Source organism: Globicephala melas, chromosome 6, assembly GCF_963455315.2.
Source record: "Globicephala melas chromosome 6, mGloMel1.2, whole genome shotgun sequence".
Taxonomy (NCBI): Eukaryota; Metazoa; Chordata; class Mammalia; order Artiodactyla; family Delphinidae; genus Globicephala; species Globicephala melas.
This window is the reverse complement of record NC_083319.1, coordinates 713,016-737,491: the sequence shown is the minus strand read 5'-3', so window position 1 is coordinate 737,491 and position 24,476 is coordinate 713,016. Positions and strand designations below refer to the sequence as shown.

General features: G+C 52.3%; 1 protein-coding gene across 7 annotated transcripts in view; it reads left to right on the top strand.

The window, feature by feature from the left end:
- EHMT1 (euchromatic histone lysine methyltransferase 1) overlaps positions 1–24,476 on the top strand; it is a 144,701-nt gene that overhangs the window by 71,681 nt on the left and 48,544 nt on the right. For 5 of the 7 annotated variants that reach the window (XM_060300067.2, XM_060300066.2, XM_030838130.3 and 2 more), the window contains exons 3-8: positions 1,277–1,833; positions 8,915–9,095; positions 12,402–12,559; positions 12,735–12,923; positions 20,563–20,640; positions 21,802–21,922. In XM_060300067.2, the coding sequence (XP_060156050.1) occupies positions 1,277–1,833; positions 8,915–9,095; positions 12,402–12,559; positions 12,735–12,923; positions 20,563–20,640; positions 21,802–21,922 (1,284 nt within the window). The remainder of the gene's footprint in view (positions 1–1,276; positions 1,834–8,914; positions 9,096–12,401; positions 12,560–12,734; positions 12,924–20,562; positions 20,641–21,801; positions 21,923–24,476) is intronic. The other 2 variants (XM_030838128.3, XM_030838127.3) reach the window with 2 other exon arrangements.

Here is a 24,476-nt window from a genome sequence, read left to right as displayed (position 1 = left end):
AGGTCGTGAGATACTTCCATTAAAATTTTTTTTCTCTGCAGAGACTTTGCATGATCTTGGTTAAAGTTTTATATCCTTTATAGTTTTTCCTGCTTTTTTATGAATACTGTCTTTTTTTTTCCTTATGTTTTCTCAAAAGTTAAGGCCAGCGTAGAAAAATGCCTTTGGTTTTTGTACTTGATTTCAGATTTGGCAGCCTTGCTGCACTCGTGTTTGACTTGCTGACGGACCAGGTGTGCAGGAGAGCCTAACCCTTGTCGCCAGGCCTTGCTCCTCGTTTCTCTCTCCCGTGGGGTCATCTGGGACCCCACTCTTGTGTGAACCTTTGTGGTGTTAATGGATGTCCTGATGTTGTTTCTGATCCTACATGGAATTCATGCAACATTTCTGAATAAGTGTATCTTTGCTGTAGGTTGGCATGCGGCCTTCTCCAAGTTGAGTAGGTTTTCACCTATTCAGTTTTGCCAAGGGTTTTAAAAAAAATTAATAGCTGTTTATTCATTCAGACAGTACTTACTGCACTTGTGTTTCTGTGCTCAGGGTACAGTAGTGAACGTGGACCTCTCCTTGCAGGGGCCAGTACAGTCGTGATGGAGTCGTGGCAGGTGATGTGCTGTAAACAGGGATACAGGGGTGATGGGTGGTGGGGTCTTGGACGTGACCACAGCCCCTCTGCACCCAGTGCTGTAACTGTGTGAGCTTTCTGCTGGGGTCTGTAGTGAGGCTCCGCATGTGGCGATCTGCTGGTGGGAAGTGTGTTTCTTGTTTATCAAGTTGAGGAGACGCGCTTCAGAGACCAGGGGTTTGTAACGAGGCTTCTGGCTGACAGACTGAAAACTCACCCTGTTTTCTTTAGGTCTGTTTTTGGGAAGCTGCTCCCGAGGCCTTGTTTCCTGTCTCTGAATCCTACCCAGTTTTGTTTTCCAGTGGTGAATTTGTTCCTGGAGGATATGTAAATCCTGCATAATGTGTTGGAAGTCTTTTAAGAATTCACTGGAGGAGTGGGGTGTTTGTTTCAAGGACCACACCCCACCCACACCTCACTAGGGGCGGGGCGCAGACCGCCCTTCTGGGGATGGGGTCATTCCCCCCTTAACTGACTCACTGTCGAGACAGTGTCTGTGACATACTTTATATTTAATCCGTCTGAACTCAAATGTTTGTCTATGAAATAAAGTGGTTTTTCTTCAGACAGTTTTGTGTAAGCAGGGCAGTGGGGGCTCTCGTGTTGGGGTCGCAGGCGGGGCAGCCACTGACTCTTCTCCTCCTTCCGTAGGGTCACCTATGGCTGCTGATGAAGGCTCGGCAGAGCAGCAGGGAGGGGAGGCCCATGTGGCTGCAGACGGGGAAACCAACGGGTCCTGCGACAAGAGCGATGCCAACGGCCACCCGGCCGCTGTGAAGCACACTCAGGAAAGCACGAGAGTCAGCCCGCAGGAAGGAGCCGGTCCGGTGGCCCGGATAGCAGAAAATGGGATTTTGGACAGAGACACTGAGGTGGGGAAGCAGAACCACATCCGAGCCGACGGCTTCACTCAGACTCCCGTCGTCGGGAGCAACGGCTACTTCCTCGGCAAGGCCCCCCTGTCTGAGCCACCGCTGCGGGTGGCTGGCGCCCTGGCCTCCTCCCTGCCCGGTCACGCCGCGAAGACCCTCCCTGGCGGGGCTGGCAAAGGGAGGACTCCTGGCGCTTTTCCCCAGCCGCCGGCCGCCATGCCAGCCAAGCCCGGGGAAGGCAGCAAGGACACAGAGGACAAGAAGGCCCCGGCCCCGGGCGCTGACGTCAAGGTCCACAGGGCTCGGAAGACCATGCCGAAGTCCATCCCGGGCCTGGTAACGCGTCCCTGTTGGGGTGGGGCCGCTCTCCTGTCTGTCTCCTCTTTTGTTTCGTGTGCGGATGGCAAGTGGACTTCTGTGCGTGGAGGGGAGAGGCCGGGAAGTGGTGGGGTCGTCAGCCACGGTTGCCTGCGGGCCTTGTAGGGTTCCTGAGTGTGACCCGTCAGCCTGCTTTCTGGGCTTCTCCTCGTAGGTGCCTGGGCTCACCGGGAGCTCCTCGTCCGCGTTGGGGAGTTACTGGCTTGGGAGACTCAGCACCCGCCTGTCTCTCTGGGGAGTGAGTAGGCAGGAGGGCGGCTGGGGCCCGGGAGTGACGCGCTACAGACACAGGGCGTGGTTTGCTCCCTGCTTCCTGCACGAAGTCCGGGTGTGCAGTCAGACGCCTGGCATTGCTTGTGCTGGTGCTGCTGGTGCGGGTCGGACCCTTCCCCAGGGGCCCCGCGGCCTGACCCGTGTGTTTCTCCAGCTCTAGAAGGTTCTGCACGGCTTCCCTCCCTGGACCTCCCCTCTTCTCCAGCTCCATCATTTGTCCCTCAAGACCCAGCACTTTGGTCTTGCTGGTCATTCCACATGTTGATGTTTTCAGTTTGACAGTTATATTTTTCATATCCAGTGTCTTGGATTAGTTTTTTAAGAATACCTGCATTGTTAGTTACATCTTTGTCTTATCCTTCAAAAGACAGTTATAACCCTTGCATGGTCTTGGTTACAACTCCTGTCTCCTCACGTGGGGCTTCTGTCTGGCCTTGGCACCTCTTGTTCGGGTGATTTTTCCCCTGAAATGACTTTCCTCCAGAAGCGTGCACATCTTTGTTTCTGTGCTTCCCTGTTGCCTGGCTGTCGCCTGCCTGCTGTGACTGTGGAGCCGGGGGGGTGCTGGAAGCTGGGCCGCGGCCCACTGCCCACGCAGCGTGGGGCCCCTGACGCCCCCAGCCTGACCAGCCCTGGCCTGACTTCTGCCTTTCGTAGTATTTTTATGTACGTGCCGAAAGTTAAACTTTTTAATAATTGTTCACGGGAGGCTGCACAGATAGTACAGAGAGAGCCCATGTCCCCTCCAGCCGGTTTCTCCCAGGGTACCACAGTGTGGGTTTACGTGCCCACCCAGCACTGCGAGCCTCCCTCTGTGCTCACCCCGGCCGTCCCTGACCCCGTCCCCCATCTCTGGAGGCATGTTGTTTCAGGTGTTCTGAAACGCGGGATGGCAGAGTTCGGGGGCTTTCTTCCCTCACTCCGCACCCCTGACCCCCCACCCAGGCTATGTCTGCAGGGCCCTCCTTTGCGTGTCGACAAGTATTGCGTGTGTAACCGCTCGCCCATCGAGGGACATTTGGGGGTTCTCAGCCTTGGGGTGCTCCATTAAAGCTGCTCTGGACATTGACGTACACATTTTTGTTTGGATGAAAGTTTTCGCTTCTCTGGGTAAAATATCCAGGAGCTCAGTTGCAAGGCTATGTGGTAATTGGATATTTAGTTTTATAAGTAACCGCCACGCTGCACTGCACAGGCTACTACATTCTATGTCCCTGCGTCCTCCAGAGGGGTGTTTGGTGTTGCCTCTTCTCTGTCGTAGCTGTGATTCCTCGTCATGGTTTTAGTTTGAACCTCCCTAATGACTGATGGCGTTGAACAACTCTTCATGTGCTTATTTGCCATCTGTATGTCCTTTTTGGTGAAATGTCTTTCATATCTTTTGCCCACTTTACAATTAAATATTTTGGGAGCTTTGAGAGTTTGGGATATGGACCATTGCCAAGTGTTGGTTTGCAGATATTTTCACTTGGTCTGTAGCTGGTCTTCATCCTTTCGCTACTGAAGACCCCATGGTTTTTCTTAAAGCAGAAGTTCTTCATTTTGATGTAGTCCAGCTTACACAGTTTTTTTCTTTTAAGGCTGTGCTTTTGCTGTCATGCCTAAGAACTCTTCACCCAGCCCTAGATCCTGAAGATTTTCTCTAATTTTCATAGTTTTTTAGTTTTATGTGAACTTTAAATATATGGCCTGTTGTGAATTAATTTTTGTGTTAGATTTGAGGCTTAGGGTGAAGTTTATTTATTTATTCACCTACCATGTTTTGGCCCAGCATTATCGAGTTTAAAATGCATGTCAGACAACATTGTTTATTTATCTCCTCGAAATCGTACTCTTATTCCATCCCCACTTTAGAATTTTATTCTAATGTATTTTTATTCTCAAACATCTTTTTATATCCCTCTAGGGGTTTAAAAAAAAAAGCAATCTGCAATTTAATTTCACGAAATATCTCTGACCATAAGGTTTATCTGAGGGTTAGCTTTGTTCTGGTTGGAGTTATTGTGATTAGTAGCAGCTTGCAGTCAATTGCAACACATACTTTGTTGGAAATTACTGAGCACTCTCGGGCTGGTCACTTGTAGTGAAAGAAAAGGGAAGGATTTTGAGGCTTTGGAACCTGATTTCCTGAAGACCAAGCCCATCCGCTCCACACCCTGGAAACTTCATCTGCTCCTGGGACCCCTGCCGGAAGAGGGGATTGGAGACGTGGAGATGGGGTGCCCTCCTGGCTCCCGGCCCAGGTCCAGACCTGGCCTCTCCTGCCCTCTGGCTTCTCTTCTCCCCAGACCCAGTTTAGTCTTGTTTGCTTTTCTTAGGAAAGCATGTTTTATTGAAAATTGCGTTTTGAAAACAGTCATCCCCATGATAGAAAGAGTGTTACATGCTTATGGCAAGAAATCCATTGTACTTTAAGAGTTTAAAAATGCAGGGGTTTTCACAGCCTGGTGGCCTCGCATCCCCAGGCAGGGCAGAGCCAGTTTGCCTCTCGGACCCAATGCCTGTGCCATCAGAAGGTGCCGACACAGGGTTAGACTCAGCCACCGTTCACGCAAAGGAAGTGAGAACTTCTGGAAGGAGACCCTTTTATCCCGCATTGGCACGCCAGTGTAGACCCGTCTCCCTAACTGAATTGTGCTCATTCCTGGAGGTGCCACACGGGGACCTCTGGCTTCTCCTTGGGTGGCTGTGTCCCTGCGCTCTCCCTGGCTCCTTCCACACAGCCCCCCAGTAGTCCCTGGGTTCTGGAGAGAAGATGCGGGCCTGGCTGGGTACTCTTGGTACGGGTGGGGCGGGTCCTCCTGCAGCTGGGTTGCAGGTGGGTGTTTGCTGCACCCGGAAGCGGGGGCACCAGGTGGGTGTGAGGACTCGCCCCAGTTGGGCCAGGCCCAACAGTGGCTGGGGTGAGGAAGGGAGAGCCGCTGAGCAGAGTGAGCACTGAGGTGGGGAGGCCAGCGGGGGCCAGGCGCGGTTGCCCTCGGGCGTCTGGGTCACACACTGTGACCCGGGCGCGTGGCAGGTAGGTGTTGGCGTGGGTCCTCTCTCCACGTGGGGGACTGGCTGGGGCTCTGCGGTGCCCCGCCGGGAGGTCAGGCGCCAGCCACTCCGCCTCGGTGGGTTTGCTTTGTCAGATGATGGGGCCCTAACAGAGTTTAGGGTCTTCACTCAAGTTCAGCAGTTTTTAATTTTGTTTTTTAGATTTTCAAAAATAATACCTTGAATCAAAGAATGGATTTTGTGCCTGAGTGAGAACAAGCCTCACGTGGCTGTTGCCCTCTCAGATTTAGCTTCTGCCTTCATCCATTTATCCTTTAAGCTCCTGTGTCACGTCTGTCTTGCAAGCACTGGTGGAGGTGGTAGCTGCGTGGTCTCTGAGGTCGTTCGTGGGAGGAGTGAGGGAGCGATCGTGTCAAAGCAGTGACCTTGAGACAAAGCCCACATATTTGAGAAGGACTGGAGAATTGACCCAGCTAACAGGTTACCTTTACCAGGGCTGTCTGTGCCAGGGCACGTTAGCGGTGGAGGCCACGGAGGAGGCCTCGGCCTGTGCTGTGTGAGGAGGAGCTGCGTGCGGGCCCAGGCGGGGAGCCTGGCAGAGGAGCCAGAGGGCTGAGCGTGGGTCCCGCTGGGAGAAGCCGAGTCCAGGGCCGCCCCTGGCAGGCCTGTTGGCATCTCCCCGATGTCGACTCCCAGAGATGTGGACATGTATTAAAATATGCATAACACAGAATTTGCCATTCTGACCATTTTGAGTATCCAGCTCAGGGGCATTAAGCACATTCACATTGTTGTGCGGCCGTTGCCACCGTTCTCCCCAGGACTTCCTCGTCTCCACAGACTGACGCTCTGTCCCCATTAAACACTCACTCCCCTTCCTCACCCCCAGCCCTGGGCCCTGACATCTACTTTCTGTCTCGGATTGACTACGCTTGGTCCCTCATATGAGGATTTGTCCTTTTGTGCCTGGCCTGTTTCACTCAGCACAATGTCCTCGAGACAATGTAGCCTCTGTCAAAACTTCCTTCCTTTTTAAGGCCGGATAATATTCCATTGCATGCGTGTACGTATACACACATGTACATTTAGTTTATCCATCATCCATCAGTGGGCACTTGGGTTGCCTCCACCCCTTGTCTGTCGTGAACGATGCTGCTGTGAACACAGTTGTACAAAGAGCTCTTCGAGTCCCTGCTTTTGATTCTTCAGAGTGTGCGCCCAGAAGTGGAATTGGCAGGATCATAGGATAATTCCATCTACTTCTTGAGGAAGCCCCACGCTGTTGTCCACAGCATCTGCGCCATTTTACCTTCCCCCCAGCAGCGCACCGAGGCCCCAGTGTCTCCGTACCTTCACCAACACTTGTTTTCTGTTTGTTTGATAGTAGCCATCCCAGGAATGTGAGGTGGTCTCATTGCGGTTTTGAGTTGCATTTTCCTGATGATCAGTGATGTTAAATTAAGCATCTTTTCATGTGCTTTTTGGCCATTTGTATGTCTTCTTTGGAGAAATATCTATTCAGATGCTTTACCCATTTTTAAATTGGGTTTTTTTGTTGTTGTTGAGCTGTAGAGTTCTTTATATATTCTATGCATGATTCCTTTATCGGATATATAATTTGCAAATATTGTCTCCCATTCTATAGGTTGCCATTTCTTTCTATGGATTTTGTCCTTTGATGCATAGAAATTAAAAAAAATTTTAATGGACGTGTAATTGACTTACAATATATTAGTTTCAGGCTTACAGCATAGTGATTCAATATCTTTATATATTACAAAAGAATCACCAGGAATAGTCTAGTTACCATCTGTCACCATTCAAAGTTATTACAGTATTGTTGACTGTATTCTCCATGCTGTGTGTTACATCCCCATGACTTACTTATTACATAACTGTTGGTTTGTACTTTTTAATCCCCTTCACCTGTTTTGTCTGTCCTCCCCCACCTCTCTACCCGCTATTTATTCTCTGTATTTATGAGTGTTTCTGTTTTGTTATGTTTGTTCATCTGTTTTGCTTTTTAGATTCCACATATAAGTGAAATCATGGTATTCGTCTTTTTCTCTGACTTATTTCATTTAGTGTAGTACCTCTGGATCCATCCGTATTGTCACAAACAGCAAGGTTTCATTCTTTTTTATGGCTGAGTAATCTTCCATTGTGTGTGTGTATAAATACACCACATCTTCTTTATCCATTTGTCTGTTGACGGGCATTTAGGTTGCTTCCACATCTTGGCTATCATAAATAGTGCTACAGTGAACACAGGGGTGCATTTATCTTTTTGAACTATTGTTTTTGTATTCTTTGGATAAATACCCAGGAGTGGAATTGCTGGATCATATAGTAGTTCTATTTTTAACTTTTTGAGGAACCTCCATAGTGGCTGCACTAGTTTGCATTCCCACCAGCAGTGCACTAGGGTTCTATTTTCTCCACACCCTCTCCAACGTTTGTTATTTGTGGTCTTTTTGATGATAGCCATTCTTACAGGCGTGAGGTGATGTCTCATTGTGGTTTTGATTTATAAGAAATTTTTTATTTTATTTTTTTATTTTTGGCTGCGTTGAGTCTTCGTTGTTGCGCACGGGCTTTCTCTAGTTGCAGTGAGCTGGGGCTACTCTTTGTTGCTGTGCGCGGGCTTCTCACTGCGGTGGCTTCTCTTGTTGGGGGGGCACAGGCTCTAGGCGCGCGGGCTTCAGTAGTTGTAGCTCGCGGGCTCTGGAACGCAGGCTCAGTAGTTGTGGTGCATGGGCTTAGTTGCTCTGCGGCATGTGGGATCTTCCCGGACCAGGGCTTGAACCTGTGTCCCCTGCATTGGCAGGTGGATTCTTAACCACTGCACCACCAGGGAAGTCCCTATAAGAAATTTTTAATTTTAATGAAGTCTAATTTATCTTTTTTCTTTTGTTGCCTGTGCTTTTGTTGTAATATCCAAGGATTCATTGCCAAATCCAATGTCATGAAGCTTCCCCCGTTTTCTTCTAGGAGTCTTACAGTTTTAGGTCTTTGATCTGTTCAGAGTTAATCTCTGTCAGTGGTATAAGGTGAAGGTCCACCTCCATCCTTTTGCAGGTGACTGTCCAGTTTCCCTGCCCCATACATTGAAGGATCACACCTGCTTTGTGCACAACGAAATGTGGTTCAGTGGAATCGGGTTTGAGATCAGACTGTCTCGAGGCTGTAGGTGACTCTGGGGAAGCAAGAGGTGGTGGGGTGCTGAGTGGTGTCCGGAGCAAAGGCAGGGCTGTTGGTCGGTGCCAGGGGGTTGACGTCCACATCACAGGCTGTTGTGGTCTCAGAAGGCTAAGGCCGAGACACTGAGGAAATGGGTAAAACTGAGCAAAAGCGTCTTTAAGGTGTAACATGATGATCTGTCGTGGCGTGAAAACCACTTGGGGGATGTGCACTGTGTAGCCGTGATCACCTGGAATGTGCTCCATCTGGGTATTTGCAAACGTAGTCATAGTTTATTACCTAAATCACAGGCTGGCTGGCTTTCTGTAAAGGCCCAGGTGGGAGACGGTCCCGGTTCTGGGTGCCGCATGTGTCACAGCCGCTGCTACTTCCCTGCAGAAACGCAGACTCTGTTCTTGGCCTGTGACGCCGACCCGCGCCTGTCACAGGCGCTCTGGTGGCAGCGGGTTTCTGCGCTCTCCCCTCTCTCCTCAGCGCACATCTCTCGGGGGAGTGGTTTGGTGGGAGAGGCACGCTGTTTCATCGCTGCCTGCCTGTGCGTCATTGTCGCGTTGTCTTTGTTTTGAAGCACGCGGCCAGTAAGGACCCCAGGGAAGGCCGGGACGCCCGTGACCCTGAGGAGCCGAAAGAGGAGTTGAGCAGAAATGCCTCGGATTTTGGACGACAGCAGCTTTTACCCCCCTTCCCGCCCCTTCACCAGTCGCTACCTCAAAACCAGTGCTACGTGGCCACCACGAAGGCACAGACAGGTAAAGGGAACCTGCCGCCGCCTCTCTCTCGGGCGTGTCCCGAGCCTGCACCACAGAGGACGCGGGCCCCGCTCCACCCTCACCCGGTGCTGTGTCGCGTCCTCCGCTTGTTTTCAGCTTCCAGGTGAAGATCCGTTTTCATTCTGACAGTCTGCGGCCTTGGTCTGATTGGGTGGAGGGCTCTGGATTTGAGGAGTCTCCCAGCTCATGGATTCAGTACTGCAGGGGCGCCGTGGTTCAGGTGCGGGTGGCCGTGGGGCGGCCCCCTCCCACCCCGAGCCACCTCTCCTCACGCTCACCTGGGGGCGTGGAGGAGCATCGGGTGCCTTGTGGGGCCTTTCGCAGGAGGGGGGCGCTGGTGAGCGGCCCCCAGGGAGGCTGCCGTGGCAGGCGTGCCCGTAGAGCCTGCTTCCTCTGCAGACCCCTCCAGTGCAGACAGGCCTCTCTGCCAGGCCCGGCTCACATCGCTGAGGACTCACAGACGAGGGGGAGGCGGCCCCCCGAGGGGCTGCCCTGGGGTGGTCATGTGCTGGTTGGGGCCTGTCTTCCTTAGGACTTTCAGGACACTTGTTGCTTATCAGTAATTTCAGACCAGAGGTTCTGCAGAGGATGCCTGTGGCCTCCCCCGTCCCCCTCCCTCCATTCCACCCCGTGCACAGTTGCACATCCTTCTCCCGCCCAGCGTGTAACGTTTACTTCTGAACGTGCGTGGAAGTTGCAGACATGGGGCCCTGGGCGCGTCCCTGTTGTGCGTGGCGCCCTCTCGGGCAGTCGCTGTAGTGTCAGAGCCTGAAAGGGCCCCCCGTGTGACACGTTGTCCAGGCCTCAGGCCCCGCTCGCCTTTGCCAGTCAGTTGTCCCAGGAGGCATTTCTGGCCGGCTTCCTGCAGTCCCTTAGTGTGCGTCTGGACATCTGGAGCGTCCCCCTGGGGTCGCTGCTGTCTTCCCGGGTCAGGCTTGGGTCACTGCCGTCCCCGAGGGGCGTGTGTCCTTGCTGCGTCCCCTGGGAGTGGGGTGTGGGTGTTGGTCCTGCTGCGGCAGGGCTGGGTCTACAGGCCCTTGGGTTGTTGTCCTTTGTGTCTTTGGAGACGGGACTTAGAGGGTTGCATGGTCCCACCTGGCAGCTTGAGCATCTAGGGACCCACTCCCAGACTGATCGTCCCAGGATGGCTTCCAATTCCATTGCCCTGTCCTTACTTCCTAGTGGAGCTTCTGCTGGAATGAAGGGCCTCCCCTTTCCAGCCTTGCCTCTGTCTCAACTCACGGATCCTTTTGTGAGTCTCTGGGCTCCAGTCCGTCACCGTCATGGTCAAATTGCCCCAGGTTTGCCCTTCAGGCTGGCTCCTGAGTCCTCCGATGTGACCCCATCACTTTGTGAGGACTTCCTGGCTACACCAGGTGGACCCAGCCCGTCTTGTCCTTCCCCAGTCCTGGGACTAGCTGTGTCTCCAGGGAGTCCTTGTTCTGTGTGTTGGAGCGCTGTGGTTGGTTAGAAAACAGGGTCAGTCTGTCTCCCCACCACCTCCAACTTTTGGTCTATTTCAACTCAGTATTATTTGTTTCAAAGAGTTAAAGCTGGACAGAGTTGCATGTCTCTGTGGAATTAAACCCATGTGTGTAGGGCTTGGCGAGGAATGTCAGGAGTCGGTACTTCTGTTAAAAAGTTAAGATTGGGGAATTCCCTCGCAGTCCAGTGGTTAGGACTCCATGGGTGTGGGTTCAGTCCCTTGTCAGGGAACTAAGATCCTGCAAGCCACAAGGATCTTTTATCTTAATAAAAATTAAGATTGTTCCTATTTTAGCTTTATTATTTCCTTATCTGTTCAATCCAAGTTTTCTAAACAGAAATGCTGAGTGTGTTTAGCAGTTTCCCACATGGGTCCTTCTCTGCCTCTGTTTCCTTACCTGAGGGCCGGAGGCGGAGACGGGGCCTGCGGGCTCAGGACAGTGTGAACAGCCTGGTGCCTGGCGCTCCTGCAGCAGCTGCCCGGCTCCCTCCCCAGGGAGGTGGCAGGCCCCTCTTGCTGTGCCTGCAGCGTCCTCACCCCGGGGTGGGGGGCGGGGGAGCAGGGGCCCGTGGGGACGTGGCCCTGTGTGACGGCGTCGCTGCAGACCTGGAACTGCCTGCCTCGTTCTTCAAACCTTCCTCCTCCCCACTTCCCCTGGCCGGTGCATTACGCTGTCACAGGAAGTGCACGCTTTCGGGCCATCTCTTCTTGTCACTGTGGTGACAGCCCCGCCCCGGAGGGCCTGCTCTTGCCGTCGTGCTGCGGCGCGAGCGGAGACCAGATGGCAAGTTTGCACGGAGCTCACAACCCACCCGCCTCCTCCTGGGGGGGGCACCTCCGCCAGCTCACCTGTGCTCCGTTCAGCGCGTGGACGGTCGGCGTTTCCACGTAAACACGTGTGGCCCACGTGGCGATTGTCCTCAGTGTCCTGGCTTCGCCACGCACCTGCGAGGGGCTGTCATTCTGACCCCCGGCGCCCATGGCCGACGTGCATCCTTTCTCCCCGTATCCCTTCTCTGCATTTCGTAGAAATAAAACGTAAGGTATTTCTTTCAGCCCTTTCGTGGAGTTCCTCCGTGTTTAAAGCAGTGGTTTTCAGATTTTTTTTTTTATACCCTGGAACTTTTTACAAAAATAAAACATCACAGAGACCCTCATTCTGTCAAAGCAGTAAACCTGGGGCTGCTTTGCCCAGAATGGCGTCAGGGGCCACGAGTCCCCAAGCCCCTGCTCGGTACCCCCTCCACTGCTGCGCTTGTCAGGAGACCTTGCTCCCAGGCCTCTCCCTCCCTGGCCCTTGTGTGCAGGGATAGCTCGCTGGGCCCTTGTTTCCAGTATCCTTCCCCGTGGTCCGTGAAGTGCTGAGCGAGGATGGAGGGTCCAGGTGATAGTGGTGTAAGTCCACTCTTCAGTGGCTGCACGTCAGCGGTGGACCCTCTGGACACACGAGCAGGAGGGCGTCTGGAGGAGGCCCTTCCTTCTCAGCCCCTCGGAGAGCCCTGCTCAGAGGCTGTCCCAGGTGCACCCGGGCCCGTTCCTGCCAGCTTGAGGGTCTCCTGGTGTTGTGCTGCCTGCTCGGGAGGGGGTGCTCACGTTTGCCCTCCGTACAGCTCGGTGTCTCCTTGTGGACAAATCCTGTATCTGTGACGGGTTTTCAGCTTTCTCTGTGCAACTTAAGACACTGTTGAGTGCTGATAATTTTGGTGATGAGAGTTTGTGAACTGTCACCTACCTCTAAAAACATTTGAATGGCATTTCTTTTCTTCTCTCATCCCCTTTTGACTTTTTTTTTTTTTTAGCTTGCTTGCCTTTTGTTTTAGCAGCTGCAGTATCTCGGAAGAAAAAACGAAGAATGGGAACCTATAGCCTGGTTCCTAAGAAAAAGACCAAAGTGTTAAAACAGAGGACGGTGATTGAGATGTTTAAGAGCATAACTCATTCCACGGTGGGCTCCAAGGTAAGGGTGCGGGCCAGGCTGCGGGGGCTGCCCTCCATCTCTGCTCCAGGGTGGCCCCCGCCCGCCCCAAGCTCTCGTCTTCCGGCACAGTCGCCACCCCCTCCCCTGCCCCGCCCCGTGGGCCTTGCCCCGAGGAGTTGGTGGGGTCCTGACGTGGGCTTCTGGCGTGTTCCAGGGCGAGAAGGACCTGGGTGACGGCTCCCTCCACGTGAACGGGGAGAGCCTAGACATGGACTCTGAGGAGGACGACTCGGAGGAGCTGGAGGAGGATGAGGACCAGGGCGCCCAGCCGGCCACCGCGTTCCCTGCCGAGGGCAGCAGGGCCTCCAAGGACAGTGCGCTGGAGCCTGACCGCAGCCAGAAGGTGGGCGGGACGCACACCGCAGACCTCGGTCCTGGCGGGGGTAGGGGTGGCGGCTGGGCGCTTCTGGGCCTTAATAAAGCCCCCTGTTTACTTCTGGCTGGGATTCTTGTATTTTATTTCTCTTGAATTTTTAGGTAGTTTATTTTCATCAGAGAAGTGTTTGTCTTCCCGTGCAGCGTTCATGGAAGTAAACGGCCTGAGCATTTTTAGGCTTGGGAGTGACAGGAATAATACCATTAATAACCCAAACTGCTAACCGTGGCTGACCGAGTGCCAGTACGGCTTGCCCTTGGCCTTGGCACGGTGTCCCAGGCACCCGGCACAGGTGTGGTCCTTCCGCAGGTGAGGCCTCTGTCCTCCCAGTGGAGTGAGTGCCCAGGGCTGCTGACAGGCCTGTGGGGTGGTACGTGTGCTGGCGTGTCCTTGTTATGGACGCTTCATCCGTGTCCACCCAGGACGAGCTCGGAGTTGGCGGTTTGGTGGCCCTGAAGGCGTGGCACCGGCTGGGGGTGGTGATGCCTTGTCTTGGCTCTCTGTGCACCGGTGCCGAACAGAAATGTGGACACAGAGTTTTGAAGGAAACGAAATAATAGCTTTATTCTTTGCCAGGCAAAAAGGGAACACAGCAGGCTAGTGCCTCAAGAACTGTGCCCCCCCCCCTCCCCGGGGAATCAGGAGAGGTCTTAGAGGTGGAGCTTGCAGTCTGCGGATAGGTGATAAGGATCAAAGTAATGAAGGTCTTGAATTTTTCTTCTTCTTGCATTATTTCAAAACGGGTGACAGGCAGCCTGGTAATTGGGTCCGTTTGTTATCGGCTGGGTTATCGGCTGCATTTCTAAAATGCAGAACGCTACAAGGGGTGATTTCCTACAGGGGAGTGCAGGATGTAATTCACATAATGTCAGAGAGTGTTAGAGGTTAGCTTTGTGAAGGATAAGTCTAGTTACAGACACTACAGATTAGTAACAGTTAAAATAAAACTAGGGTTGGGATTTCCCTGGTGGCGCAGTGCTTAAGAATCCGCCTGCCAGTGTAGGGGACATGGGTTCGAGCCCTGGTCCGGGAAGATCCCATGTGCTGCGGAGCAACTAAGCCCGTGCGCCACAACTACTGAGCCTGTGCTCTAGAGCCCGCGAGCCACAACTACTGAAGCCCACGAACCACAGCTCCTGAAGCCCGCATGCCCTAGAGCCCGTGCTCCACAACAAGAGGAGCCACTGCAGTGAGAAGCCCGTGCACTGCAACAAAGAGTAGCCCCCGCTCGCCACATCTAGAGAAAGCCCGCCTGCAGCAACGATAGACCCAGTGCAGCCAAGGGAAAAAAAAAAAAAAAAAAGAAAAGCTAGGATTGATTAACTCTTTCAGGCCAGTTTATGTTGTTTCCATAGCCTGCCCATGGCTTCTTTATTTTCCTTGTTTGTCAGAAAAGAAAAGACCCTCATTTCTGTCTTTGCCGCAACATGACAGGGACCACGGGGCTTGTACGGTTTCAGTGATTCAGGGGGCCCAGGGGTGCCGGGCGCAGACTTGAGCAGAGTGGCTGTTGCTGTTGGGGCCCTTCTGATTGGGGGAGGGGTGAGTTAGACACGAAGGCGAAACTGTGGCTGAGAGCCAGGCAGACGTGTGGAGCCGTGGATTTACTGTCCATGCCTCAGACTTGTCTGAGAAAACTTTGGAGCATCTTTAAGATGGACCATTACACCTTACGAGTAATTCTGAAACTAAGGATGGGCAGAGACGTTCCAGTGAGTTTGTTGCAACAGTGACTTGTTTGAAGTGTATGATTTTGTTGATTAGCTTTTTGCACTTTGCATCAGCCCTGTGGGTACAGCCTTTGACGTGTGTAAAGCATTTTCTTTCAGCTTCTGGAGTTTGGCCATGTTTTTTCTTAGTGTTGCTTAAATTTCAGATTCATATTAGCCATTTATGCCAGTTCTATTTTTTAGCAGGTTTTGGGGCAAAATTTTAAATGTTGGCCCAGCTATTAAGGTATAATTTTTCAAAAATAAATTGGTAGAAAATGCTGACATTAGAGATTTAAAGGAAATTTTAAAATGATTTAAGATATCATTTATTTTTTTTTTCTCTTCCATCTTTTATTATTTTTTCCCTTTCGTGTAGGAAGGAAGCAGTCTCCTAATTCTTGTGGTGGTATTTTGAACGGTGATTTTTACAGACCTGTACTCCCTGCCGCCTGCAGTGGGGACTTGACTCTGGACGTCCAGTCTCCTTAAGGAGCTTTGCCTGTGGCTCCACGAGCTGCTCTTGGCTGGGCCCCTCAGTGGGTGTGCGCCCCCCCCCCCCCGTAAAGCCATTTCCTGTTGTTAGAGGCGACACTCGGGGCTCGTAGTATGCACTTTGTTGAGAGGTAGAATGTGGGCATCTCCAGGTCTCTGCCGCAGTGAGTTGGGAGGGACAGGTTTTCATCTGCATGTCCCTGTATCTCAGTGTTTTGCTGCAGGTCTGAATGTGCCGAGCAGCTTCGCACACAACTGGCTGTCAGGATTTGTTGTCTAGCGACCCCGTTTCCGCTGGGTCATGTGGTCTGGCAGCCTTATGTGAGCGCAGAGCTGACCTGTTGCTCGAAGGTGTGTGCTGTCCAGCCTTGGCTGCGATGTCAGAGCTCATGGATACTAGTCTGTTTCTGTATGATTTCTGGGTTCGGGGTTCTAATTACAATACACAGACGTTTCCCTGTGGCGATTTAGAATATATTGATGTAAGCTATCTTCTAACTCTTCATGGGCTTCATTCTTTATATATAAACATTTGATTCAGAGAATTTTTGATGAAACGTGAGGTAGAGACAGTCAAAGTGGGTGAATTTTATGGTATATAAATTATACCTCAGTAAAGCTTTTTGAACAAAACGTGAGGTCAGGGTTGTGTGGCCTCCCTCACATGGTGAGCCGTGTGTGCCAGCACTGTTTAGTGACTGACATTTGCTTCCTTGCTGATTTAAAATGCCACCTCTGTCACATACCACGCGGCATTTGAATGTGAGTCTATCTCTGGATTCTCTATTTTGATGGAGGTCCTCATCTTCCGGAAAGAATCTAGACACTGAATAACACTGAGTTAGTCTAGATACTGATACAAAGGAAGAAAATTAAATGGGTATCAAGCTAACAAAAGAATCAGGAAATAAATAAAAGCAGAATCAAGAAGAAAATGTGGAAAACAAAGTAAGATGGCAGGAGCAGATCTAAACAGATCAGTGATAGTAACAGAGAGTCATGGATTTGTTATGTGACCTGTTCTGGAGACGAGAAAGATGGGAGATATGCCAGCCGGTTCTGAGGCTAAACCTGCCTTAAAGTCAGCCAGACACAACCATGTATCAGGGGACAAGGGCAGGGGAGGCTGCGGCCTCCAGGAAAGCTCTTCACAGGACCTGCTGAGGTAGCGGAGCAAAGGAGAGAGACTGGAAGGCATGTCACAGGGTCCAGCTCCCTGCCGCGTGGACTTGGGGACGGGGCACAGGTCAGTGGTGCCCAGGGCAGGAGCACGCGGGTGGCGCCCCGCTCCGGTCCCCGTGGCAGGGTTGCCTCTGCTCTTGTTCTGGGCTTCGGTGCAATCACGCAGGAGGCACTCCTTTTTCTGAGTGTGGCTCGTTATACTCTGTGTTGTGTTTGTGCGATTTATTTATGCTGTTAGTTCATTTTCACTGTTGTGTGATGGTGGTTTTTAAGGTGGCCCAGGGTCTCTGAGACCCTCCAGGGTTATAATAGTCCTGGGATGTTACCTGCCTTTCTCACTCTCCTTTGAGGGAGCCACGCCGCAGGTGTAAGTGTCTGCAGCGGCGCGTGTTCACGGACTCACGGGCCCCCACAGCCCTTGGCTGTTCTCGGTAGTTTCTGAGGCCAGAGCGTTGGGAGCCAAGTGGGGCCGCACCCCTCTGGACGGGTGTGTGCGGGGCTCCAGCGGGGCTGTTGCCCATGTCTGGCACATCCGCGAGGGGAGCTGCACGTCCTGTGTGTGCATCACGGGCTTGTAAACTTGGTGGGCTGCCCTCCTGGCGCGGCTGAGCGCTCTCACACTGCAGTTCTGATTTGCGTTTCCCTGGTTTCCGAGAAGCTTGGGTACTTTTTTTTTTTTTTTTTTGCGCTACGCGGGCCTCTCACTGTTGTGGCCTCTCCTGTTGCAGAGCACAGGCCCTGGACGCGCAGGCTCAGCGGCCATGGCTCACGGGCCCAGCCGCTCCGCGGCATGTGGGATCTTCCCAGACCGGGGCACGAACCCGTGTCCCCTGCATCGGCAGGCGGACCCTCAGCCACTGCGCCACCAGGGAAGCCCTGGGTACTTTGTTGTATGTTTATTTGCTGTTTGGATGCCTTCTCTTGTGTAGTGCCTGTTTGGGACCCAGCTGTTTATCTGTGTAGTTATTTGTCCTTCTAAAAAGTCGATTTGTAGCAAGTGAGGCCCTGTGTGTATGTGGCCAGCACGGTGCCTCCTTCTCCATGTAGGGGGCTGACTCCTCACCGATGACCGGTGTCCTTGTCTCCGCACTGGTGTGGATGGGGCAGGTGGGTGCGGGTTGTCTCGGGCGCTCACGGGGCCTGCTGGCTCGGGTCCCCCGCCCTGTGTGGCCTCTGCCTGGCTTAGTCCTACACCGTCTGTCCAGTCAGGTGCCAGCTGTGGTGTTCCCCTCCCTTCTCACCCCAAGCGCCTCACGTCTGTTTCTGTAGCTGCTGTGTGTGCAGTTTTCAAGTACTTATTCCTTATAAGGAGTTATTCCTTATTCTTCCCTTTACAGTCACAGGAGTTTTGGAAGTTGTTAATCTGCCCACTTTGATGGGTAGTTTCACTGCTCAGTATTTTTAAAATAAGAAACTACCCAATGAAATTTAAAGATAACATTTAAATAAAGCTTATTATAAAGATATCAGAATCCTACAAAAAAGGTTATATTTAATGGCGAAAGTTTTAAACCATTGCTAATACCAGTGATAAAAAGAGTGTAGGTTGGGACTTCCCTGGTGGTCCAGTGGTAAAGAATCCACCTTCTAATGCACGGGATGCGGGTTCGATCCCTGGTCAGGGAACTAAGATCCCACATACCACGGGGCAACTAAGCCCGTGCACCAGAACTACTGAGCCCACACGACTCGACGAGAGCGCCCACATGCCACAACTACAGAGCCCACGTACCACAACTAGAGAGCGAAAACCCACATGCCACAACTAGAGAGAAGCTCGCATGCCACATCGAAGGGTCCCACGTGCTGCAAGTAAGACCCGATGCAGCCAAAAAAAAAGAAAAGAAAAGAAAAGAAAAGTGCGGGTTGCCACTTCCTCCCCTCACTCGAGCACGCCACATTGGTCATTCTTGCTGTGATGCTGTAAGGTGAAAACCGGAAGGAAACATTAATCTTTTAAAGGACAAGGGAGTTTGCTGGGAATATAATCACCCATCTAAGGAAATCCAAGGAAACCAGTTGAGCGGCTGCTGTAGCCAGTGAGCTGAGCTTGTGTGGTCCTGCCAGTCGGAAAATATAAGGACAGCTTGTCAATAATATCAGTAAACACCCGACAATACTTGTTAACCTCCTGAACGGAACACGTCAGGCTGTGCATATGTACAGCCACTGGTGCTTGCCAGAGTCCCTGCTCCACCTGGACGGTCTTGAGGCCGGTATATCAGTGTGGGTCCTTAGAAGGTAAGGATTCTTTGAACCACAAAACCACAATATCACACCTAAAAATTAGCTGTAAGTCTTTAATATCACCACAGTGCTTAGCAATACATTTAACAAGAGATGTGTGTTATCTAGAAGGAGAAGATAGTAAAACTTTACTGAAAGAGGTTAAAAAAAGAATAAGCTCGTGGAATGCCCCATTATTTGTCGGAATGAGAAGATCCATTCTTTCATCTCCCTTTCCCCATGTTATCCATGAATTCAGAACTGTTCTCATCAAAATTCCCACAGGATTTTCTGTGGGACCAGCTGACATGGGAGTCGTTCACAGTGAGAACGGGCTGGGGGGTGGGGGAGAGGTTAGCAGAACAGATACGGAGGGGGTTCAAGCGGGGATTCGTGCAGGCACGGCAGAGCCATGAGAGCGCGGAGCAGGGTGGCCCCGGTGCACCTGTCTGTCTGCAGAGATACAGTTTGTTGTAAGGGTTGGGTTTTCAGTTTGTTCGCAAGGGATCATGAACTTTTCAGTAAATGTTGTTGGGGAAATTGGGGGCCAAGTGAAGGCCGACCCTTAGATCAAGGTGCACAACAAATGTACCCTCCATTCTGGCATAGGTGGGGTGATGGCTGCACAACTCTGAGTCCACTCAAGACCGCTGGAGTGTGTGCTTTAAAAGGGCGAATTTCAGGGGAGGTGAATTATAAATCCGTAAGGCTGCTATTTAAAAAAGCAAATTCCAGAAGATTTAAAGTGTCAACACAAAATATTTAAGCGTGGGAAAAAGGTTGGAGACCGTTTTCCTAATCTCAAATGAAGGCCTTCTGTTTTAAGACACAAACCTAGAAGCCACGAAGGGAGAGACTGAGAGGTTCAACTTGTCCAGATTAAAACCCCAGAAGTTTTTTTGTTTTTTTTTTTTTTTTTGCGGTACGCGGGCCTCTCACTGTTGTGGCCTCTCCTGTTGCAGAGCACAGGCCCTGGACGCGCAGGCTCAGCGGCCATGGCTCACGGGCCCAGCCGCTCCGCGGCATGTGGGATCCTCCCGGACCGGGGCACGAACCCGTGTCCCCTGCATCGGCAGGCGGACTCTCAACCACTGCGCCACCAGGGAAGCCCAGAAGTTTTACTTTAAAAAGAAATAGCAGAAGCAGAGCCTATAGAGCTTGATAGGAGAATGTTTATAACATATTTAACAGACGGTGTGTGTGTGTAGCTTCCGCAGTTACTAAGAAAGCAAGGACCCAGTGGAAGTACAGGCTGGGGCTGTGGTCACACAATACGCATGGGAGAAATGGAGGAGCACGCGTGGGAGACACTCGGGGGGTGGTGCGGCCCCTCAGAGGGCCTGGGGGTGCCCTGTGGGCGCCCCACACCCGGAGCGTCCTGCACGGGTGGGAGCACGTGTCTGCTGTTTGTCCGGAGGGTCTTACCCTTCCTGTGAGATTGTGAGGGTGCGGTCACTGCGTGGCCCCTCGAGGAGCCACAGCCGGGTGCGCGGGGAGGGGTGGAGGGGGCGCGCGGCTCCTGTGTAGGTAGAGAAGGTGAACCCAGGTGCTTCTGCTGTTCTGTTACGGAAAGATCCCACAGCGTACTTTTCATTAGAAGAGAGTAAGACGCAGAAGCGTGCTGGGTGCTCTGCCCCTGCAGGCAGACACTCCCGTGCTCGCCTGCAGGTGCCCAGCACTGGCAGCAGGTCGAGGCCCTGGGGCTGGGCGGGCTCGTGGGTCGGGGGGGGGGTAGGTTTTGCGTTTTATATTAGTCTGTGGCCTCTGAAAACCTTTTTGCGGTGAGTGCAGTCTCTCATGCGCACTGATCTGCATACGTTCGAGTCACGTCGGATCGGTGGTCCAGGTCAGCCTGGAGCCTGGCATGGGGGCAGCCCTTCCGGGCCGGGCTCTTGGGGAGCGGGGGCACCTCCAAGGTGTGTCGGGTCAGATCGCCTGCCACCAGCGGCTCTCATTGGTTTGTTTTCTTTTTGGCTCCTGGCGGGGCTGCTCAGATGGAGGGCGAATCTGAAGAGGAGCAGGAGTCGGCCGGCACCGGGGAGGAGGAGGAGGACGGAGACGAGTCTGATCTGGTAACCTGTGCGCGGGTGACGCGGGGCTCCTGGCAGAGGAGCCATGTGGGAGCCGCAGAGAAAGCGGCTGAGCAGAGAGCCAGGGAGGGGCCGCCGGGCGGACCGGGCGAGGGAAGATCGAGGCTTCCGAGGTGGAACCTCAGGCCCTCTGCGGGCTGGATGTGGCTCAGAGCTGAGGGCTGCAAGCGATGCGACCTCACGGGGACAGGGTCAGAGGGCGGGGCTGTGGTGGGAGGGCGGAGCCTGGGGAGCCTGCGGGCCGCCCAGGCCATCGGGCAGGGCTGGGAAGGGAGTCTGTGCCTCGAGAAGGAGAAAGTGGCCACGTGGGTGGCGGAGACGAGCACTGGGAGGGCTGTTGTGTCTGGCGATAAACGTGTTCCTTTGGGGTCGTAGACTGAAGCGCAGGGAGCTGTGGTGCTGCTCTTGGCAGACTTTCTTCCCGGAGCTTTGCTGTGAAGGGGGCGCAGGAACAAGGTGCTGGAGGGAGCACAGGGCACCTGGGCATCTCAGGGGGCCCAGCACGAGGGCTCGGGCTCCAGGGCAACTGTTGGAAAGGCCAGTGAGCCACCCTTAGTGTATCCTTTTATCTCATGAACACACATTTTAAAATTTCTTTTTCTATCCATAGTTAACAGGGGTTGTGAGATCCTGGTGGTGGAGTCGTTAGAAAGGCTAGTGGTTCATGCTCTGCATCTGCTGTAACTCGTGGCAGTTAGATGCCCTTTCTGCGTCTAGATTTGAGACACATGTACTCACAGGAATCTCGAAATGTTGTAAATTAATGATCATTTCTTTCCTTGTTCTCCGTGTAATGGCTAATTTGGACATAGATTTGATGCACGTTGAGGCTTTGTTTGTTCCTCTTCTCATGAGCGAGATGAATGGGTGCATGTAATTAAAAGGGGATTCTCTTACTGAACTTACTTATTTAGTTACTGGTAGAACTTTTTCACTTACTCTTTTTTGTGCCAAACTCAAGTAACTGAGCTTACAGTGATATTTAGGGAAAAGCATGAGTGTCTTTGAGAATGTGACCTAGAAAAATGTCTAGAAGTGAAATTAGTTTTCTAGTTGCATTATCACGATATGGCAAGAAAACAGAACTTTTGCTTTCAGAGCGCCCATGCTTTGCTCTTTCTGTTCCTTTCCCTTGGTTCTCAGAGTTCTGAATCCAGCATCAAGAAGAAGTTTCTCAAGAGGAAAGGGAAGCCTGACAGCCCCTGGATCAAGCCAGCGAGGAAGAGGAGGCGGAGAAGTAAAAAGAAGCCCTGCTCCGTGCTAGGTAAACACAGAGCCACACACAGGACCCCGGGCGGAAGCAGGCCGTGGGGGGCTTGGGGCTGGGGTTCTGTGTAGGACTTCATTTGAACAGAAGACTCCACTGTTTAAAAAACTAAAAGCATCAGAAACAGCTTTATTGGAGACCCTCAGGTGATGCCAGGGGGGTCTCCTTCCAGCAGGCCCCCGTGGTATGGCTGTACGCTGACCGCCCCCACCTTCCCTGTGTCCCGCCCTCAGTGTCCTGTGCAGGCCGGGTCCTGGTCCACACAGTGGCTCTCAGCCCTTTGCTCAGATTCCCTTGATCTGGAGGTAGCCTTGTTAAAGGGACAGCTGGGAAGGGCATGATGTCAAAGTTAGTGGCCCAGGGGCCCCGTCTTTGCAGCTTTGCCGTGGAGGACTTGGCGTAGCCTGAAGTGTGTGTTGCTGAGGTGTTCGGTTGGTGGGCCTCACCACGTGCATGTGACAGGAGACCCCTGCCACCCTCGCTGCGCGACAGAGACCTTCCCTCCGCAGCCAGCCCTCCCCCGGCCCGGGCACCTCTGCTCCACGTCGTCTCCGCAGATGGGTTAGCGCTGTGGAGAACGTTTACGGGTGGATCCTTCTCTATGGCTTCTCCGAGAGTAACTGAGGGCCGTCCGTGGTGGTGTTGGCGGGAGGTGTTCCACGCGCAGCTGTCTGTGGTTTGTTTATCCCTCACCTTTTGGACATTTGGTCTCTTTCCAGTTTTTGGCCCTTACAGATAAACTGCTGCGGAGTTTGCGTACACGTGTTTCTAGAGCAAATGCTCCGTTTATCTGGGGTAAACGTCTAGGAGTGGAGAGTGGCTGGGTCATGCTGTGTGGCTCAGTTCTTAGTGCTGCCAGCAGTTTCCCGAAGCGCTCGTCCTGCTCTGCGTTCCGTCAGCAGCACGGGAGCGGTGCAGCCCCGCATGGGTCCCCGCAGCGCTTGCGCGGTCAGTCTCTGATTCCAGCGCTGCTGGTTGGTGTGTGGTGCTGTCGCATTGCGGTTACCTACCAAAGAACGAGGTTGGACATCTTAGGGTTTATCTTCTCGTAATGCGTTTATACCTTTTGCTTACTTTAAAATCCGAGCGTATATCTTCTCACTGAGTTGTGACTTCTTTCAGTGTTCTGGATACAAGTCTTTTGCGAGATAGATGTTTTGCAAGTATGTGCACCTACTAAAAGTTTTAAAAAATGTTTGTTGAAGTCTAATTTATGGATTGTTTTCTTTTAAAATTCATGCTTTTCATGATCTCAGAAATCTTCGACTTAACCAACCCACGATGCAAAGATTTTGTCCCATGTTTTCTTCTTGAAGTTTTATAGTTAGCCCGTACATGTGGGTCTCTGATCCACTTTGTGTGTGTGAATGTGTGTGTGTGTGTGTGTTGTCGGGCAGCTCACTTTTTCGCCTGTGCATTTCCAGCTGTTCCAGCACCATTGGTTGCATTGACCTTTCTTTCTTCACTTAACCTTTTGAAACTTTGTTGACAGTCACCGTGTGGCTGTTTCTAGACTTTCTAGTCTGTTTTATTGATTGATTTTTCTCTATACCAGCACCGCAAAGCTGCAGGACTTCTTTCTGTCTTGCACAGTTATTTTAGCGTTCTTCTAGATTCCCCTGAGAGAGAAGCAGGTTTACAGAGCTGCCCCTGAAATGCAGAGGGCTGCTGGAGGCCCGTGTGTGTTGCAGTCAGTTTCAGACTGGAGTCAGGTGGCTGGTGGGGTTTGTTGACCCACCAGGCGCATGGGCGTGTCCCGTGAACCTCCTCTCCTTCACTCACGTTTCCTTGTCTCTCAACCAGGAATCATCAGCCAGGATCAGAATACCCCGGGTGGTTTTTGCTGTCGGCTGACAAAAGCCGTTGTAGATCCAAGACTAGAAGTTGTTTCGGGCAGAGGCTTCATCTTCACCATCATGTGTGTAACGTGTAGAATGCCTGGCTAAATAGTTATTTAAACGGGAGTTTGAATTTTATTTCCTCCTGTAAAGCGTTTAAAATCGCACAAAGGCTGCTCAGGTCCTCAGATTGCTGATGATTTCTCGCTGGTGGTTGGCTCCTTCCTGTCAGATCTAGGTTCAGACTGTGGCCTGAATTCAGAGTCTTTGGGCACCAAACCTCTCTGTGTTATGGCTCGTTCATTTCCCATCGTTGAAGAAATGTCGATGACAAGTATTTAAAACTTGGCTCTGAACTATGGGTGTTTGCCCTTTGCTGGTGGTGGTATTATCCTGTGTAAATGCATGTTTTCACAGCCTTCCTCATTGAAATGCCCTTAGAATGGCAGTTACCTGGGTGGGCCTCCTGGGACTTGTGGACAGGCGCCCCCTCCCTTGACGGGCTCCTCACTTACACACATTCCTCTCCTTGGCGTGTTCAGATTGTGTTGCCCTTCGGTGGGTGATGTGCTTCGTAAACCCCTTCTCGCAGGAGGACGCTCCCTGCGGCCCTGCAGCCTTTCCTTGTGGGTCCTGCAGCCCAGGTGTCTGAGGCTGGGCTGGTTCCACAGCAACGCTGCACGTCTGGGGCTTCTTTAGCTGCTGTACAGCAG